Here is a 21,191-nt window from a genome sequence, read left to right as displayed (position 1 = left end):
CTTCTGTTTCAATTTTTTTGTTTGTTTGATTGATTTTGTATTTAGTTTTGTGTTTTATTATAGTGGAAAGACTGTTTCTAGAATGAAGATCTCTTTAGTAAGCCTGATTTTCAGTGATGTACTTCGGTTTTGAACAACTACAGTGCTTTCCCTCTGCCCCACGATCTAATCAACTCTGGTGATATGGAACAGTGTGTGTATATATTAGGGAGATATGGTTTATTTGGTCCAGCCACCTGTTCTCTGGGAATAAACTCTAGTATTGTTAATGTCACAAAGGTAATCTAGGTACTGACATGCAGAAAAAGCATAGTAATAGCAATAGTTATGCAACCCTGGCAATATCAGTGAATCAGCCATAGTAATATTGTCCAAGACAAGGTAGATATTGTTATAATTTAAGAATCAATAATGTAACACCCTTAATCACAGAAAAGAAATCTACAATTATAGTATAAGTCCTAAGGCAAACTGTGGGGAGCCACTTCAGGAAGGCTTCAAAACTTGGGGAGTCTGAGAATACCAGAGGATGTGAACTTGCTGTTTGGTGCTGGTACACAGTGAGGTATGCTTATGTAACCATGATTTAGCACAGACAAATGTGCGTGTGCTATAGTTATGACAGGACACAAGGATGTAAACTTGATAAGAACTAATATATACATGCCACACAATAAAGACATAGTTCTCAAAAGCTTCCTGTTGTTGCTGATGTCTGCTTCTGCATGCTTTCTTTGGGGTCTTCACAAGTAAGTTTACTCCTTCAGCTCCCTTGACCTAGATAAGTGGCATAGTCAGCAGGACAAATGAGGCCAATGGGAAAAGTGTCCTCCCTTTGGTGTCTGTGGAAACAGCACTAGCAAGGGACAGCTCCAGAGAAATGACCAACATGCTTCTCCTGGCCTCACGTTGGTTACCTGTAGTTACCTTCCGAGAGACTTTGAAGGCCAACCCTGACGAGAAGGGCTTGAGGACTGAGCCTGGGAGAAATCTAAAGAGCTCAAAAAACAAAAGCACAAGAAGCTCTCAGGCATGGCCAACTCCGAGATAAGCCCTGTGCTCAAGCCCTGGGTAGTGACAGCCCTGCTCCATTCAGGTGGCAACATTGGGAAGAATCCCAGTGGAGACCTGTATTCACTGCTGACAAGGACAACGGGACCAAAAGAACCTGGACAGGGGCAGGTATGAGCACAGGTGTTTGGGAGCATAGCAGTTATGGGTACCTGGACAAGCCCCCCCTGCCACTTCCTGCCAGTGCTAGGCCAATTCCCCACAAAAACCAACAATATCTCCCCCAGTTGTGGAGACGAGGACAGCAATGGCAGCATGTCTTGTTGGCCTTGCCAAGAAGCTATGTTGTGAGACACACCAAGTACTGCCTCCCCTTGCAGTGTAGATTTCCATTTCTAGGAAGGGCCCCGCGGTACTGCTACATGCCTGCTATTTGCCAGAAGGTGGCAGTAGAGGACCCCCTAGCTCAGGGAGGTAAGCCGGGAGTACTGGGAAGCCTGCCCACCTCTACCCGGCCCTCAAGGAGTTACAGAACTAGTGAAACAAGTAAAACAAAAGTCAACCAGTGCCAAATTTGGACAGACATGCTGGCTGCTGGCTGCGGGCTTAGCTACTGATAAGATCAAATGTCAGCTCTGCTAAGGAAATGGACTTGCCTGTGGCATGGTGCTCGGGTGCAAATAGCTGGTAACTGGTGCTGGGAGGCTGAAGGAGGAGGATCGCCCTGAGTTTGAGGACAGCCCAGGCTACACAGTGAATCCAGGCCTGCCTGAACTACACAGCTAGACCCTGTCTCAGAAAGAATGTTGTTTTGAAAAATTAAACAATGGGAGATGAGGTGGAGAGACTAATGAGATAAAGGGTCCCATTATGGAAGAGATGAATATTTTATAGGATTAAGTAAAGGTGGCTGGAATAAAATCAAGAAGAAATAGAAGATAAAAAGGGATAAAAATAATTTGGAGAATAAAAAATAGAAAAATTAAAAGAAGAAAGGAAAAAAGGGAGTAAGACCATGTACAAAAGAGGAGCTCAACGACAGGGAACAAACACCTTTTCTTTCTCTGTATTTTTGAATTGAGTGATTTCCTCCTAGGATCCACGATTTTGGAGTCCATCAAGTCTTAGTTTTCTCTGTCTAGCCTTAAGATCTGTGGGTTTGTGAGGTGTGCTTCATTCCAGAGGCTCCTCCGTTTACCAGGCTGTGGCAGTGTCCATACGGAGATGTGCCCTTGCTCACAGTGGATAGGAAAGGTGATTGGACTGCAGATCTGTGCTGGATGTAAGCAGAAGGGCAAAGATTAATGTGTTCAATGCCAACAGACACTTTCAGACCCAGGTATGTCAGAGCACAGCCCAAGCTATGGCCTGTATCCTTACTGCAGGTGAGCAGGGCCCATCTTTTCCCATCCTAAACGTACACATTTCAGGGGCGTGCTTTCTAGCCCATTCCCTGTCTCCATCTGTCTCCCATGGCTAGCTCCCACCCAGGGAGAGTAACATTGGGAACACGGAAGTGATGTTTTCCAGCTGTTCTGAATACTGGACTTAACCTCTTCCTGAAATGGAAGTTGGTCAAGCACTCTCTAGTGATATGGCAGCGCCTGTGCTTGACTCCTTCTCTTGGCTGTTGCCTGCTACATTGAAGGAGTCCACCGAGAGCAAATCTTGTGCCATTTACCCCTAGATCTCCTAGCTGTGGGAGCTTCTCTTGCTTCTGGACAGCCCACTTCCCTTCCCCACAAACTGTGAGTGGAGGAGTCTTAATTTCTTCTTTTCTCTGCCTTGTGGATCATCTTTCCAACTTTTTTGTAGCTTCTAATTTTTCCTACCAGTCCCTTCCTGATTCCCAGTGATCTGTTTCTCTTTTTCTTCTGACCAGTTGTTATTTTCCAGTTTCTGGATTCTGAATGTTAGAGAGACTGAATTTTGCTACCTAACAGCAATCTACTATTTTCTTTCTCCAATTATTTCAGATTCTTTGTCACCAGCACCATTTGGTAAAGAAGATATCTTTCCTCCAGGATATATTTTTGGTTCCTTTGTTAAAGATCAGATAGCTGAATGTGCCTGGGGTTGCTTCTGCATCCTCTATGCTTTTATACTGATCCACATGTCTGTTTTCGTGCCAGTACCACACTATTTTGGGAGATGACATATTGATTTATTAATGTGTATCACACTTCACTTGAGTAAGTTTTAACATGAAGTTGTTTAAATACACAAGCATAAACAGAATAGTTATCATGGTCAAAAATAACTTTTAAGGTGAAGAATATAAATCTAATAAAACAGGCTTACAAGCTATGAATGAAATAAATTCCTAGTTTATAGTACAATATGTTGATTATTAAAAAAAAGCTAATAATCTTTATTTTAGATCTTTTTTATTTCAGGAAAATTCTATTAAATTTTTGAGAAAGGATTGTGATTTATTATTGGTGAGAGAAGACTGTGTTTTATTATGGGCCTGAAACACAAGTGCAGATTCAAAGACAGCAAAATAAGACTAGGAAGAGAATTATTGCCATATGAACTCCTTAGGGAGTCTGTTAGTTCTCTCGACAAAAATACAGCATCAGAAGGTAACCACTCATTCTTTTATCACAATTTTAGGTTTAAATAAGCCAGTTCTGGACCCTGGGCTATCCAGGTATTGTTCAGATCTGAATGCAGTGGAAAAGCAAATATGTAAAAGATGTACAACTAGAAACAATAGAGGTGAGTGAATCACTCCCTCCTACCCATTTAATTTTAACCAGCACCATACAGGCATTCCTGCACTGTCTGAGAGAGGTACAGAGTTATATATCAAGAACCATGTAAACCTTTGGTGCTAGATGCTGGGTCCTAGCCTGACCTTCAGTCACCTTCACTCTTCTCCAACCTTAAAATGAGTTCATAATAGGGAATACATATCAACCATGTAATGAAGATCAGTGAATTTTGGGACAGACATGCAAGTTGAGAGGCCCTGAGATAACACAGCACCATGTCAATCATTCCTGTCAGCCATACCTTGAGATTCAAGGCAGACACATAGGCTGAGGTGAATACCCTTTAAATTCTGGAAGCCTGATTTATCTGGTGGTTGCTGCATTTTGGTCTAGCGAGATTTTTTTATTTACCCTTCCATATCAGACTATGTTTCCCTCCTACCCTGGGATACCAGTGTCAGTTCAGAGACACTCACCCTTGCTATTGCTCCCCAGAATCCATTTTCTCTCTGAAATTTTTTTTTTTTTTGTCTTTTTCCTTTTTATCGGTACCAGGGGTCGAACTCACGACTGCCTGCTTTCAAGGCAGGCGCTTATGCCGTTGAGCTAAACCCCCAGCCCCCTCTCTGAAGTATTTTTGTAGTCAATAATATTGTTAAACATGGTGAATGTACTGTATGCACTCAAAGATTATATATATTCTGCTGTTTTGGGGTGGAGTATCAATAACAATTTGCTGGTTCAGTTCCCAGCACTGCAACCACAAATAAACCAACAAAAGCAGCTGGGTATGGCGACACATGCTAGAAGGCGAAGCAGGAAGATTGTCCTGAATTCGAGGTTAGCTGTTGCTACATAGTGCAAGAAAGCCTGGATCACACAGCAAGACTCACTCAAAAGATAAAACAAAACAAAACACTACAAGACCAAAACCCCTCCACAAAAAACAAAAATGCAAACAAACAAAAACCTATCCCAAGACAAAAACCCTCCCTCGACTCTCTCTATTTGGGTCTTCATATTTAAACAGCTGTCTTGTAGACAGTACATATTTGGTTGTTGCTTTTTTGTGTGTATGTGGTATTGAGGATTGAAGTTGGTCTTGCACATGTAGGTAAGTATTCTACCATTAATCTGCATCCTCAGTCCTGTTGTACAAGACAGGGTCTCTCTGAGGAGCCCAAGCTGTCCTTGAACTTGAAGTCCTCCCGCCTCAGCCTCCCAAGTAACAATAGATTACATATCACTCTTGAATTGGTTGTTGATGTGTTACTGTTAAGAAGTATATGTAATTTAATAATCTCTGTGCTTAAATTGTTTAGGCTATTTATATTTTAAATTATTAATATAATTAGCTTTAAGTCAGCAACTTGCTATTGTTCTATATTCTGCTTTTACTCTTTGTAACCATTAATCTTGACATGTCAATTTCATTGGATTAAGATATGCCCACCAGATTAGTAGAATATGCTCTTTTGGAACTAACAGTTCACTACCATAAGTGTTTGGAGGGCCAAGGAGTCTATCCTTGGGAACAACATGTGGTTCCTTGCTTATTCCTCTTTGGGGTGGTTCCCTTGCTCTGGTTTCCAGCCACCATGAACTAAGCAGCTTTGCTCTACCGTGCCCTTCCACCATGACATTTCTGCTTTGGTGCTTGCTGACCATGTACTATTCTACTGAAAATATGAACTCAGTGAATTCTTTCCTATTTTAAGTTGTAAGAGTTGGGGGTTGTGTCTCACTGACAGGAAAGGTGACTAATACAGAAAATTGGTACCGGAGTAGTAGTCACTGCTGTGGCTACACTTGACCATGTGATTTTTAAGGCCTTTGAACTGGCTTTCTGGGGAAGTTTGGAGAGGTTTGGAGATGCAAGCCAGATAAGCCCTAGTGCTGTGAATAGAGTTTGATGGGTAATTCTGGTTGGAGTTCAGAAGACCACATTAATGTTAGGAATGTGGACAGTAAAAGCCAGGCTCAGAGGATTTCAGCTAGGAACAAGGACTCTATTGGCAATTGGACTAGAGAGCATGCATTACACTTTGGCAGAAAATTTATCTGCATTTTATTCTCATCTTGAAACTTTGCAGGAGACTGAAATTAAGAGCCATGTACTAGTACAGAAAATTTCAAACATTCAGGCTATGGAATACTGCTGGATACATTTAGCCAGATTTATACTGAGAATCAGTGATAAAAGAGGAGATAGAAAAAAGAGTAAGCAGAAAAATTTTCAGATTTTAAAAATTTGACTGAGAAAATACCATTTGTAAAGTTGGAGCCAGAGGAGACATGATTTCTGGAAATTAGCACTACCTAAAACAAACCAAATAATTTGTACAAGAACAAAGATGCCTTGAGGAATCAAATTAGCAACATCTCATCCATTGTAGGCTCAGAGTGTAAAAGTGTTGATTTTTCATTTGTTAATAGTTTGTGGGGCTTCTGCTTGAGAAGGATCACTGAGGAAATTGGTTGCCTGGGATTTGCTTCACCATGTTTAGTCATTTAGGCACCCAGAGGCAGCTATAGTCATGATCTGAGGGAGCCTGGATACTGCTTCTGCTGACAGGAATCTTATCATTGTTCACATCACACTGGTTTTACCGGCAATGCAGAATGCAAGAGTTGTGGGGTCAGGGAGGCTTTTTCCAAGATTTCAAAGAAAGTCTTAGAAGGCAGGGCGTATAAAGCTATTGGAGTGAAGTCAAAGTTGTAGTGGAGACCCCTGGAATTCAGAGATGCCAGGATCATGGGATGTCTGCCAAGGAGACTTGCAGGCTATGAGTGCAGCCAGCCGAAGAGAGAGGCTATCTGGGCAGTGGTAAGCAAGGCCCTTGGACTGGGGCCGCTCCAGCCCTTTGGAACTCCGTTTTATCACCATGTGTTGGGTACTGGAAATAGAGCTACAAGACTTAATGTTTGTATCACTGTTTTTCAGTCTTGCTTTGGTCCAATTCTTTTCCGTCTCCCTTTTCCTACCTTTTATAATGGGAATGTTTCCCCTGTCTTTTTTTTGTGTTGGAAGTATTTAACTTTCTTTTTATTTTTACAGGGGATCACAGCTAAGAGGTCCCCTTGACTTTTCAGAAGAAACTTGGGTTTGGACTTTTAAAAATGCTGTGTCCCTCCCAAAGCCTCATGTAGTCCTAGGTGGTACTTCTTTCAGAGGTGGCTGAATCTAGAGTGTGTGGTTGATTCATGGTGCAATGCTAGCATTAAGGGTGCCAGGGTTAAGAGCTAAATCAGTCCACTGATGGTTTGGCACTGCCCTAATGCTGGTAGCCTGGACACAATGTAAGGCATACTTGCTTTGCTACTTTCTGCCTGCCATGAATTGATGATCTTCCGTGATGCTTGTCTGCCATGCCATCCTGCCTTGGAGCCAGCCTATTAGACTGAAACGTCTGCAAACTAAATAAAATTTTCCTACCTTGTGTTTTGGATAATTTGAATGTTGGGTATTTTGTGGGTATTGGGTGGGTACGTGCTTTGTTTCAGCAATGAGAAAAGTAACTAAGACATGCTGGTACTGTTTTTCTTTTCTCTTGTGATAACCTCAATTATAAACTTTATTCATTCCACAATTCTGGGTAAGATGGCCACATTTGTAATTGTCACCTGATGCAGAGTTTGCAAATAGAAGCAAAATCTTGCTGAATAGTTGTTGTGAACAATTTAGCTCACAAGCACACGTGATCACGTACCAAGGTATAACCATACTTTTTATTTTAAAATTTATTTATTTACTTATTGGTATCAGGGATTGAACTCAAAACCTTGCACTTGCCAAAGAGGTGCTAATGCTACTAAGCTATATCTTTGGCCTCCAATCTTAAAATTTTTATTTACACATATTTGAAGTATATAATGATTACATTCATTGAGAGGAGTTGATACATGTATATGACACAATTTAATTGTCTTTCCTTTCCTTATCCTTCCCTCCCTTCTTCCATCTCTTGGTACTCTACCCATTTCCCTTTGCTTTTAAAAGGTACTTCCACTGGATCAGAATTCCAGCTTAACACAAATCAACAGTTCCTTTTGTACTCCACAGCTGTTCCAGCACTATCTTTAGGATTCAATTGTTGTTAACCAGAAGTGTGCTGGCATTCTAGTCATTGTTCATTTGTTTAAATCTTTCCCTCCTTCTGGTTGTTTTAAAGGTGGTCTCTCTATTATTGGTTTTTAGGAACACTGTGGGGAGTTAGTGATTGTGTACAACATATCTTAATTCTTCTTGCTTGTCCTTTCCTTTCTCTCTCTCTTCCTTCCCTCTATCCCTTGGTCCACTTCCCATCTAGGACTGATTTTGGTTTACTCTAGGACAAAGCTCTTTTTAATAGTCTATTCAATGTACTGTAAATTATGAGTTTTTTTTTTTATTCTAACAGAATAAAACTACCCCTAGTCTCACAAAACTGCTCTAATCCTTTTGGATGGTTCTCTTAATGGCTTTGGGTAGTTTCCTCAAGCTTATGTTAATTAGTACTCAGTTGAAGACCAGCAGCAGCTTCTGAAGATCTCTCATGGGCTTTCTTAGTGAAGCTCTCGTCTCCAATACTTTCCCCTCCTTAGACTCCCATCTTCATCTCCTCAACATAAGGAGACCACTAGGGTATTCTGAGATTCCTCGTTCCTGTCAGGCCAACTAGAGAACTTATCTTGTTATGTGCTCGTAATGTCTTGAAAACTATTGTTCAATATATTTTTCTCAGTGTTTAATTGTTTTAGGTATGAGGATGAACCAAGATCCAGTTGCTTTATTTTGGCCCGAAGCTGATTTTTCTAAAACTAAAGACAAACATATCTTTGGATTCCGTACTATTTGATTATATTTTTATATGTATAGTGCATTTATAATTATGCATAGTACATTACTGAGTATTTTTCTGACAAGAAAAATTTTGTTTTGGGTGGGCATTGTTGAGAAATTAATTTTCTACCTATAACTAGGTATCTGAGAACGGAAAGAATTTTCCATAGGCCAGTTCTAGTTCCTATACATTTAAAACTTTGTTGCTTCTCCATTTCTACTTTATTTTTAGTGTCAGGTACAATACAATATAAAATACAGTCTTTGGCATTGCTTCTTCATGTCACTGTGTCAGGTGAGGCAGCACAGCGATTGATAAGATTGTTCCTAGAAGCTATTCCTACACTGGCACAGCTAACAAACCTCAGCTATCATGGATATTTAAGTGAAGAAAACAGTCCCCTTGGCTGGGGGAATAGCTCATTAGTAAAGAAGGGGCTTACCATGCCATGGCCCTAAGTTCAACTTCTGGCACCAAAAAATAAGAATATTGTCCTCCAATAGTTCCCCATCCAATTTAATTTTATCTGAGTTCCAAAAATGCTGTGGACCCTGCTTCAAGGCCATCCCACATGGGAGAAAGTGTGATACAGGAACAAAAGAGGAACCAAGTGCAGTGAAGATGTCTTATCTTTGCAAAGATTATAAGGGCATATGATACCACATTGTTTGGATCCTTTAGGGGCTGCAAGGGGCTGTACAGTAACAGGCATGGGCCTTAAACCCTAATCCTCATTAACTTCATGGTACGATGTTCTGTCCATAATGCTTTCTTGGTTCCGTTTTCCTGCAGCCCACGAAAGAGAATCCAAATGCTTTCACTGGGTAAAGCATGCTTTCTGCTCCTGTGTACTTCTGTAGATCCATGTTCTCACCACAGACTTCTCTCTGGAAATGCTGTACCATGTCTGTTGGTGTCATGGAGCCCTGTACATGCTACTGAGTGTGTCTACATATTTATGCTGAGGGGCTGAATTTAAAGTTTCACAGTATCCCTGTGTGTCTCTGATGGTTGAACCCCAGGCCTTTGTACTGAGCTACATCTCAGCTCTTTTTAATTTGAGACACAGTTAGCTAAATCACCCAGGCAATCCTCTTGCCTCGGGGTTCTACAGGGCCAGGACTACAGGTGTGTACCACTATACCTGAATCCTGTTTCTTTCTCACCTGGGAGCATCTATCTCTCCAAGACCAAGACAATGTGTATACAAAACACTACATTAAAACTCAATATTTTATAAAATTAATAGGCACTAATAAAAGCGTATTTTTAAAAAGAACTGAATAAATGTCATTTCTTCTGTCTGTTGAGTCTACTTGGAGTTAAGTGTGTAGCCACTTGTGCCTGTTGTTTTGTTTAGTTTTGTTTCTTGAGACAAGGTCTTGCTATGTAGCCCAGCCTCATAAGTAGTTATTCCTATTTTTATTACAGTCCATATAATGCTGTATTTCATATTTGTGCCTCCCACTGACATCTGAAACTCTCAAAGGATTGTAACTTGTTTATTTCTGCATTCCAGTGCCCAGGCAGTATCTGGTCCCTAATATGAACAGTGGCATGGATGTGCAGGTGAGTGAACTCCCTTTGTTTTCTTCCTGGATTGCTGGTTCTTCCTTATTTACTTGGTTCATTAAGATACTGTATTTTACAGTATTGACAATATACAAAGAGCAAGACATTTTTGAGGCATAATAAACTGGACAAATAGATATATGGCCCCTCTTTTCCAATCACTGAGCATCTACCGTGTCAGTCAGTAGCTGCGCTGGGAGCTGCACAATACTAACAGCTATTTCTTGAGTGCTTACTTAAAAGCCAGGATTCGTTTTAACGCTTACATTTGCTCCTTTAAGACTCACAACAGAATTGAGAGGTAGTTTTTGTTATTCCATGCCCATTTTATTGTACTTATTTACTTATATATTTTTTCCGTCCCCTTTTGTGCAGGTGGGCTTTTTCCAGCTCTAGCCGCGCGCTCCGCTTTTCCCTCCACGAGGTGGGTGCGCATTAGGCTGGGGCCGGGAGAAGCCCACGGCCCCTGGGAACCGCCAGGGGGCGCGAGTAATTCATCCTTCGGGAATACGGGCGGGGCTGCCAGGAGGGAGGATCCCAGCCCTCGCGGCTCACCTTATCAGGCTTAAACTAAAACCACATCTTCCACTCCGCATATACAAGCAGTGTAACTTCCCTTTCACCGTAGCACCAGTGGACAGAGGGCCAGATAATCCACCTAAGACTTACTAAGGCTAGGAACAAAATCCAAGGGGGAGTTTCGCATACTGTCTTTTTACTGATGCCAAGATAGAGGCTTGCAGAAGTTAATTCACTTGCCCAGGGGTGCACAGAGAGTGCCCAAGTTCTCGTTTCTTAATGATTTTTGTTGGCCAAACATTTCTTGCACCCCTGTGTACAGACTACAGACATATCTGTAGCAGTGCAAACCAAGTCCCTTCACCCCTCTGTTTGAATCAAGCACTTAGCTCTGAAGCCTCCACTATTTTCCTGCTCTCTGAGCCTCAGGCACCTGGAGCCCTACCACCTATTTGGGACACCTGCTATGTACTGCCTAATACTATCATGAGATGAGACTTGTTCCACCACCAGGGTATAAATTCTAGCCCTTAGCATGATGCCCTTAATAATCATAGATAGAATGAATGAGAGGTAGTCACAGCAAGTGTGTCCCCCCAACCTATCTCAGGGCTGCAGAGAGCCAGCAGCAACAAATACCTCAAGAATAAACAAATGAGGCTTTAATAGCGTAACACTTCTATTTTGTAGCCAGCTGGGACTGCCAACTCCCGAGGGCAAAGATGAGGAATGTGGGTGTGTGTGTGAGGGGGCGGGAGGAAGGGGAAGGAGGAGGCCTGAGCAGGGAGCAGCGCTTTCCCATGGCGAGAATAAGGCCCACATAGAGAATGAGACAGCAAGAGATGCCAAGATGTGAGTTAGAGCAGAAGGAAAATGAGCCCTGAATGGAAGCCTTGTGTGTGGCCTGTGGTGCTGACTCACTAAGACTCCGAAGAGGAAAACATGCGAGGGATAAAGAAGGGGCCTGTGTGCGCTTTGTCACGCCCCCAAACCACCCTGCCACCCTGAATCCCTCTGGTTCAGAGGCTGTCTGAGGACACCCTATCTGTTTTGAGGCACTGATTGTCCCGGAAGGCTTTGATTTGGGGCAAGTGGGCAGCAGGCAGGAGAAGGGGCAGGACAAGGAAGATGGATTCCTTTTGAGGGTGCAAAAAGCTGTCCCATGGGAGATGTGGGTTGCGGCTGTAATGGAAGAGGAGGCCAAGGAGGCATGGCTCCTGCTTTAGCTGACAGGCGGGTGTGAAAGTCAGAGACTCCTGTACATGGAGGGACAGATGCCCACAACTGTGGGTGTAAGGAGTCCTCATGAGAAACAGCATCTGGTGAAAGATCTGCCATCCTCCTCAGTGCCACCCTAACTCTGTCAAACCATTCAGCTATGTGAGCACAGGACTGTGCCACCAAGTGTGGCAGTCTGCCTGAGGCCTAGGCAGAGGTCATGGCCTGGAGTTCAGGGCAGCCAGGTGACCAAGATCAAAGCCAGACCCTTAGAGGGGCAGATGAGAGGCAGGAATGCTTGAGGGAACAATCAGAGCAGGGCTGAGCTAAGAATTGTGTCCCAGGCCAGCTCAGGGAGGAGCAGGCTATTGAAGATGAATGAGGCAGCCGACTGCCCTGAAAGCTGAAATTCCTCCAGGAACTAGGCATTTAGTTTTGGGCAGGTCTCTGCATTTCTCTTAACAGCCAGTTCCTTCAGTGTCGTGTTCTAGCTGAAGATCTCAGGAGCTACCTGGCTAACCGGTAGATTCATACCTAGGTATATAGTCTAACCGTCCCAAGTTTATCATTACTGTTTGCAGTGCTGGGGCCTGAACCGAGCTTCCTCATGCTAATGAAGCCCTTAGCCCCGAGCATCATCCGAGCCCTCCTTACTGCTCTGAACCTACAGTGTGGCCAGCAAAAGCAATACAGCTTTCAAAGCCTTATGATAACGATTTGAACCCAGCTATGTGTGTTTGCATAGGAGACAGAACTCTCCACTGAGCTGGATCTCTAGTCCCAATCAACCTCTTTTAGTAGTTGTGTAGATTAAATGAAATCACACATAAAATACTTGATACAGGCTTGGCACCATATAAACTTAGAAAATATGTTCTTCCTCACAAGACTTGTGAACGAGGGAACAGAGCAGCCTCTGGGATGGAAATTAGGGGGCAGGAGGCCTACTTGAGGTGCCCTTGGGATCCACACCGTGGGAACAGTGTGGGCGGAAGGAGTTGAGCGGTTAACATAGTCTTCATTCATGCAGGTCTCATCCCAGTCCAACAGGGGTTTTAAAGCTGAGATGACCCTTCAGCATTCTCCCTATTTGGGACAAAGGGATGATATAAATTTTGATTCATCTTGGGATATGAGCTGTGCATGAAAGCAGACGAGACCTTAGTCAAGCTGATTTTTCAGTTAAGACAGCTCCTATAATGGGCTACCCCTGAGAGACAGTTGTCAGCAGCATTCCCTGCACGTGGAAAAAGCATCCTTCGTTTCTGAAGGGACATGGTAACACAGCCTAGTGTCTACTGCACTGAGTAGGAGTTTTCAAATCCAGAATGTCACACATGCTTGGCAAACACTCTTCCACTGAGCTACATCCCCAGCCTTAGTAGGATTATCAGATTAAGTAGGTGACTTCCCAGGATAAGGGCTGTCTGGATTTGACACTTCCCTGTAATTTTTCGTGCCAAACATTTAGCAGTGGTGTGCACAGAGCCATGGGAAAATTCTTGCCTCTTCTAGTCTCATAGCAAAACAAAAATGGACACTTTGGAGAGAAGAGCAGAAGCTGATTTCACGTCCCTTCAAGGGAGTAAGTCACTTGCAAGTGTCACAAAGGACTCATTTAATACTTTCAAACCATGTTCATTTCTCTAACTTGCTCGTAGAAATTTAAAGGTGTGCAGGAGGGCAACGGGTAGGAGGCAACTTTGTGGGTAATGTGGCATTCTGACAACTGGGTTTTCTTTCTCCACCTGGTTTTTATGTGCTCCTGTCTTCCCTACACCTCCCCAGAGAATGTTTTCAAGTGCTGTGGCATGGGAGCTCCTCCTTACACCAGCTTAGACCTGGCAGACACCACCTATAGGGGCCTGTCTGCCTCAAAAAAGACTGAGTTCTTGGGGACTTTTTGTACCCATCTCTGATCTCATCTTCAAATCAAGGCAAGCCAACTGAATCAAAGCAAACACAAGGAGAAACTGTGGAATCCAGGCAGATAATGCTTTGAAGAGAGAAGACATGTTTGCTGCTGGGTATGGTGACATAGGCCTGTTATCCCAGTTTCTTGGGTGGTGGATATGGAAGATCAGAGTTCAAGACCAGCCTATGCAAGCAGTAGGAACTTGTCTCAGAAAAAACCAAAACCAATCTGGACCCCGCCTGCCCTGGGTGCGTGTGTGTAGTCCTTAAATGAAACCATACTCAGGAATAGTGGCACACATCTATATTCTCAGCTACCTGTAAGGCTGAAGCAGGACGATCACATGTATTCAAGGCCAACCTGGGCCAACTCAGCAAGATCTAGTCTCTCTCTCTTCTATATATATATACATATATATGGTCTGGGGATGTAGTTCAGTGTTAAGAGTACTCGGGTTTAATACACAAGATCAAAAACAAAACATCTACTTCTTTATTTGGTATTTTGTTGAGATAAGGTTTTGCTAGTATGGCCCACGCTAGCCTCAGACTCAAATCTTCCTGCCTCAGTTTCCTGAGTGCTAGGATTACAGGCGTGTAACACTAGGCCTATGCCTCTCATTTAATTCTTCCAAAAAATAAAAGGGACCTGAAGTTAACTGACCCATTACTTTCCTATTACTCTGTCTCCTTGTCCTTGCCCTACTTGTTCTTTGTCCTCCCCTGCTCAGCCCCTGGGAACCATTTATTCTATCTTACGGAACGAAGCGTTGTCCACCTCTAGACTTGCAAAAGAAGCCAACTAAATTTGTTATCATTTTGTCTTTTAATAGTGTTAAACCAAACTCCTAAGACAGGGGGATTGAAATAAAAGGACTTATTGAGCCATTATGAAAAGGACAAGGTTTCAAGCCAAGTTCCTGCAATTTATAGGCAATAGTTGGAAAATGGACCTAGTGTGCAGAATATTTCTATAAACTTTGGGGAAGGAAGGCACTGTTTGCATAGAACCTATGTTGGCTGTAAGAAGGGCAGAGTTTTGTAAAATGAGGAAAACTTTGGGATTGGAATGCGGTCCGTAAGAATTAACTACTGCTTCAGAATTGACTGGGGCGATGGTCCCAAAAGCTTGTCCATCATTTACTAAGGCCTTTTTTTTTTTTCAGTACCAGGAATTGAACTCATGACCTTGCACTTGCCAGGCAGGTGCTTATGCCACTGAGCTAAATCCACTAAGGCTTCTTGTACAAACTTCCTGTCTTTTACCACCTCATTACTACACTGGAAATAATATATCTCACAGTATGCTTGTGAGGATGAGTAACACAGTATACATGTAAAATCATTAGCACGTGCCTGGTACCCAGGTAAACACACTTAACTGAATATAACTGACATTCTGGCAAACCGGTTTCAGGTGCATAAGACATCTCCTCAGGTCAAATGAAGTCTCTGAAATACTTTCAAAATATGACCTGGTTATGGTGGCACATGCCTGTAATCCCAGCACCCTGGGAGGTTGAGACAGGAGGATTCAAGTTTGAGCCTAGCTCGGGCAATTTAGCAAGATGCTGTCTCAAATAAAAAATAGAAAGGACCGGGGATGTAGTAGTTCACTGTGAAAGCCCAGGGGGCAAACCCCAGTACCGACACTGTGCCCCACTCTGTACAAATTACTCCCAACAAATGCTCACTGCCCACTTTGGACTCATAATGAGAACATAATTATTTCTTTGTGGTGTTGTCGATGGAAGGCTTTGCACATGCTAGGCAAGCACTCACTAGCTGCACCCCCAACCTCATACGCTATATATATGTATTTTTTTAGTCAGTACCGGGGATCAAACTCACGACCGCCTGCTTGCAAGGCAGGTGCTTATGCCCCTGAGCTAAATCCCCAGCCCCAATATATTTTTGTTTTTTGAGACAAGGTCTCACTGTGTAGCTCAGGCTAACCTGAACTCTCAATTCTCCTGCTTTAGCCTCCTGGGTACTGGAATCATAGGTATGTGCCACCATACCAGTTCACACATTCGATTTTGCAGTCGGTATTTTAAGACACCTGAAATTCTGTGTCGAAGATACTCTCTCATTTATTTTATTATTATTATTATTATTGATACAGGGTCTTGCCATACAGTTCAGGATGGCCTTGGGCTCACTTGCAAAGATCCTCCTGCCTCAACCTCCCAGTGCTGGGATTATATGAGTGTGCCATCACACCCAGCTCCTCCCTCTTATTGACATCACTGAAGCTGTCATGGGATATAGCTAGTGTTTGTTGACATGATCTCATTAAATGGCTTAAATGCTAGAAATTTAAGATATGTAAACAGCCAAACTGATTGAACATCTTTTGTACATCAAAGGATTTTCATGTGCTTTTAAGTAGCTACAACTTAGATTGTAAACAACACAGGAGGAATGTACTGGCCTAAAACACACAGGATCAGTTATTTGTGAAATGAGAGAGCAGGACAAGATTAGGCATTCTTAAAACTCGAATACACCAGTCAGAGATGGCTTCAGGTCTTTGGTTTCTGTGAGAGCATCACCTAAGTTTTGCATATAGGTGTATTTTTCTGGGAATAGAGTCAACAGCTCTTCTAAGATTTTCAAAAGACCCAAAACTCCTGTGACAGTTAATCACGATATATCAATTTGGCTGGATTGTGGAATGCCCAGAGGATTAGGAAAACGTATTTCTGGGTGTGTGACCCTGGGTCTATATGAGGTTTCTCATCCACTCCTCCTGGCACTATTCAGGGCTCTGCTCTGTCTCCCAGCCACCATTAATTTAAGCTGCTTTGATCTAGCATACCTTTCTGCTATAATGTTTCTACCTTGGAACCAGGAGACCATGAACTGAATCACTTGAAACTGTGATTTCTTCTTAAATTGCTAGCATTGGGTATTATATCTCAGAGATGAGAAAGCTAATACAATTTCCATATTGTTTTTAAAAATTACAGAGCAGACTGTATTATTGTAAATATGTAATATGTAAATATGTAAATATGGCTCCAAATAAAACTAATGTCCCAGTTCCTTATGAGGTCTAACCTGGATAAGTATGTTCGACGTCATTTGTTTTCTCAAAGCCACAATCAAGCCCTCCCTGTACATCACTCACTTTTCCAACAAAATATGCCCAAATTTTGCAAAATTCTTCATTTTGTACAAAGAAGACTACTTCTCAGTATAATTTAATTTGTTTTAATGTAATCTGCTATAAAAATGAACATTTCTGCATGGTACATTTGCTTTTACAAATGTTAAATGACTAGTCAATGCTTATGTTATGTTACACATCATTAAAATCTGTTGACCAGTAACACAGTTTTTTCAATATGGGTTAATACCAAAATTGTGAACCGTGGAACTTTTAGCACACACGCACACACACACACACAATCTACAGCAAACTTAAATACTAGTCTATAATATCTAACTAAATTATTGGATCCACTGAAGGATTGTGCTTCTTTACCTCAGAAGATAGATAACTAGCAAAAATACACATTTCTTCTGCATATCCCACCCCATATTACACTGTAAAAGAAATACATTATTCAGTGCACTTCCTAAGAAATAAAACTTCCTTATAATCTCTCTCTCTCTCTCTCTTTCTATATATATATATGTATCCCAAAACAAAAGAAGAGCACAATGCAACTTTTAAGATTACCATTTAAAGCAAGAGACACTCTGGCACTGTAGCCTCCCTCCTGTTTAGAAGGTTGAGAAATTTTATCAACACTGTTCATTTTGGCTATGCAATGGAAATCAAGTTCAATGTATGACTGTTTTAGACAGTTTAAGATATCTCCTATATCATTTTGGCAAACACTTTGGGCACCAGAAAGCACTTAATTTTTGCCTTTAATCAAACTATAATCTAGAATCCTTAGTATATTCCCGTGATTTATGTATCAATTTTCTATTACTTGCCTTTCTCATCAACTCATATCAGATTAAGGGAAACAAGATTATAGCAAGTCAGGAGCTACAGTCAGGCAAGAGTTAGGGGAACGTGTATGTGAAGACACCAAGGTCTCTCTCTCTCTGTGGATCACCAAATTGTATAACCACCACTATCTGAGGTGGGTTGTGAGAGACCTGGCTGGAAGAGTGGGGCAATTATATACCATGGACACAGCTGGAAAGTCTGAAGGTTTCTGTCTATATAAACTTACTATGACTGAAACAACAGAAGTTTCTAGAAAGAAAGAAGTTGCATCCTGGCAGCTTGCAAAATAAATCCAGCTGAAATGTTAACCAGCAGTGTTTAAAATATTTATTTACTCAGTTAGGTCTTTCTAGACAGTGTTTCACTATGTAGTTAAGGCTGACCCTGAACCGACTCTACAGACTTAACTCACAGCATTCCTCCTGTCTTAGCCTCTGAGTGCTGCGATTACAAGCATGTCCCATCAGGTTTGGCCTTTGAATCAGTTCTTGATATTTAAAAAATGGGAATATTTCTCACAAAAATTTGGATATCATAAAAGCTTGATGATGTGGTAGCCCTGGTCTAGCATTCTTGTACAGGAGGAAGCAGCTGGAGCAGAACAAGGTAGCCTTTTTAAAAGGGACTGGGTTCTTCAGATTGCCGTAGCTCCCCCCTCTCTAAGTTATTTGATACCACTTGAGGGAGTGATCTGTTTCACTCTAATGAGCTGAGTTTTGTGCCAGTGGGGTTAATTTAGTTGTGCCTTTTTAAGATGCTGAAGATGTGGGCTTCCTCTGGAATTTTCCCATTTCCCCATGGACAACAGTCCTCCTTTATTTGACTGGGTCCCAGACACATCCAGTTGCTTTGGAAGGTAATCTTAATGTGCAGTTCTACTTGTCCTTTATGCTATATTGCAAACTCCAAAGATAGAATCACACTAACAATTTATGTGTTTAAGTATATGTTAAACACACAAAGGAGTACGTATCTATACAGGTATGCGTATACTACCATTTAGGCAAAAGTTCATTTGGTTCAGAGATACTGACAAGTGCTGGCAGCTTGGAGCATAAATGTAACGATCCAATAAAACCTGTATTATTCTGATTTATAATATTATAAAGAGAGTCAATTTTAAATTATTGCTTTTTGAGTACAGATTTCATTCTGTTGTAAAACTTACACAGAATGAACAACCATTTCCTATTCAAGTAAAAGCAATCAGAAGTTCCTTTCACCACAGTAGATGCTTGAAAATGTTTTTGAATGGAGATGTGATTTCATTCTGAAAGAAACTTGGAATGACTGAATTTTTAAAAGTACAAGAAAATTAGCACCTCAACTGCTTAGTGCTCAGGAGGGTTTCTCAAGGGCTCTATAAAGCTCAGCTTTATGGAAAATTCCTCCCCACTGTAAGGATTCCATACTTATGTAGCCCTGTTTCAGAACACGAAGTATGCATTAAAAATGGTAAAAGAGGATTAAAAGCAGTGTTGGGTTTTTTAACATTCAGAATTGACATGGGATCTCATTTTCTGCAATTACATGATCCATTTTATGTTTTTTGCTGCAGAATTACATTCACATGGCAGTCTTATTTCAGGCACTTTTAACATGTTTATCTGGAATAAAAATCTGCATGAAATACTTCTGCACTATTCAAAATGAGTGTTGAGTAATTCTGTCCCAAAATAGCTAGCAGATCACCACTGGGTACTCAATTAGCTTTCTTCATCACGAGGCAGTGTCTGCGGAGCTTGAGATGTCTCTGAGGTGCCCTTCTAGATTTAGTATAAAGACATAAGCCATAAAAATGCGAACTACTCAGTTTCTATTTAAAAAAATACAAAAAGGTAAAATACACTAAATGTATTATACAGATGGTTGCAGCTACTATCAAAATAAATAACATAATCTGACTCAATGGTTTCATTCTTGCACAAAATCACATGGAATGTCAACTGTGGAGACTCATTCATAGAACTAGCTGCTGGTAGGCAGAAGTATCTCAACGTCTTTGCCATTAGCTACCACTGCATTGGAAGAGCAGCTGCTGGCAAGGTCTTCTGTGGTGGTCAGAGAGGATGCCTGGGAATGAGTTTTGGTCAGTGGAGTGGGAGATGCAGAAGGGGCGAGACCAGGTTTTTTTGGTGGGATAGGTGGAGGATTTCCTCTCTCAGCCCTTGGGATGGTAGGAGATTTGATTCCTGGAGATAGGGGGCTCAGAGGACTGGATACTTTTCCTGGAGAAGGTGAATGGCTGGTGTCACCTCTTGGGTTGGCAGTGTTGGCCAGATTTCGATAGTCTGTGCCAAAAGGAGAGCTGTTGGGAGACACAGGCTTGATTGGCCCTTGGCTAGTGTATCTGGAAAGCACCTGAGTGACTGTGTTTCGAGCCAGCTGCTTGGCAGCAGAGTTGTCTAAAAGAGTAGGGGACAGATCCCTGGACGGAGGGCTCTGCAGACCACTGGCTTGTTGGTCCTGATCTGCTTGGGACTGAAATTTATGCCGAGCTGCATGGAACCGCTGGTTGATCCCTACCTGGTAGGATGACTGGTAGCCAGGACTGCTAGCTGATGAGCCCAATAAGCGCTTAGTTAGTACTGGTGAGGAGCAAGGAGAAGATGTGAGAGAGGAGGAGGCAGTGCTGCTGGGAGATGGCGAGCTCCCACTGGAAGCGAGGTAGCCAGGCATGGGGACTGGACTCTCTGTTCCCACCGGATACCCACCATTCTCCACTGGTTTCTCTTGAGCCAATGTCACCGACTTCTCTTGTGGAGGCACTTGATTTTCTACACTGCTGCCTGCAATCAACTCCCTGGTAGTTAGTACCTCTGGGTCACAATGGCCATTAGTCTTTGCATAAGAGAAAGCAGGAGTGTTGGGACTGGGCAAAATCCCAGTGTTTGTCACCTTGGTTATGTTGCTTCCATGGATTCGTTCTGCCGGAATGCTCTCTGTTTGGCAAAATACAGACACTAGCCTGGGGGGCTCAGTTGCTGTGCCTCGGGACATGGTTACCGGTTTCTTCAGTTGGGCATCAATGCTACTATGCTGATGGGAAGCCTCTAGGTCCTTCACTACCTTCTTCAGACTTTCCATCTCTTCTTTCAGAGTTTTTGTCCGGTTTTCTTCTCGATTTAGTTTTGCTCTCAGCTGTTCCCTTTCGATGTCAAACTCAGACAATTGCTTTTCTACCTGGGCCTCCGTCTGCAGGCCTCGCTTTCTCTCAGCTGCCAACTCTTCCTCCAGTTTACTCACCCGGCTCTTCTCCTTCTCCAGTTTCAAGCTCAGCTCCCCTGCTTTCTGCCCTTCCTCAGCTGCCTTACTGGTGGCTTTCTTGCACTCAAGCACCAGCATGGATGAGAGCTGCTTGTGGCGGGAGCGCTCCTCTTCCAGCTGACTAGAGAGCTTCTTTTGCTCTTTTTCAAATTTTTTCACTTGGGATTTTTCAAATTCCAA

The 21,191-nt window shown here is 42.3% G+C and overlaps 2 protein-coding genes and 1 pseudogene across 3 annotated transcripts in view; 1 reads left to right on the top strand and 2 right to left on the bottom strand.

The window, feature by feature from the left end:
• Positions 1 to 13,654, bottom strand: part of LOC134477579 (calcyclin-binding protein-like) — a 30,270-nt pseudogene extending 16,616 nt beyond the window's left edge.
• Positions 1 to 17,459, top strand: part of St7l (suppression of tumorigenicity 7 like) — a 152,131-nt gene extending 134,672 nt beyond the window's left edge. Inside the window, exons 15-16 of the mRNA XM_013142769.3 lie at positions 10,071 to 10,120; positions 13,649 to 17,459. Coding sequence (XP_012998223.1) covers positions 10,071 to 10,100 — 30 coding nt within the window. The 3' untranslated portion in view covers positions 10,101 to 10,120; positions 13,649 to 17,459. The remainder of the gene's footprint in view (positions 1 to 10,070; positions 10,121 to 13,648) is intronic.
• The window catches only part of Cttnbp2nl (CTTNBP2 N-terminal like), a 54,269-nt gene continuing 50,052 nt past the window's right edge, over positions 16,975 to 21,191 (bottom strand). For both annotated transcript variants that reach the window (XM_003479231.5, XM_005007881.3), the window contains one exon: positions 16,975 to 21,191. In XM_003479231.5, the coding sequence (XP_003479279.2) occupies positions 19,713 to 21,191 (1,479 nt within the window). In that variant the 3' untranslated portion in view covers positions 16,975 to 19,712.

This window comes from Cavia porcellus, unplaced genomic scaffold (genome assembly GCF_034190915.1).
Source record: "Cavia porcellus strain 051 isolate PalLab524CR breed Dunkin Hartley unplaced genomic scaffold, mCavPor4.1 scaffold_1, whole genome shotgun sequence".
Classification (NCBI taxonomy): Eukaryota; Metazoa; Chordata; class Mammalia; order Rodentia; family Caviidae; genus Cavia; species Cavia porcellus.
Note: the sequence above shows the minus strand (reverse complement) of the source record. Positions and strands in the feature narration are given on the sequence as shown.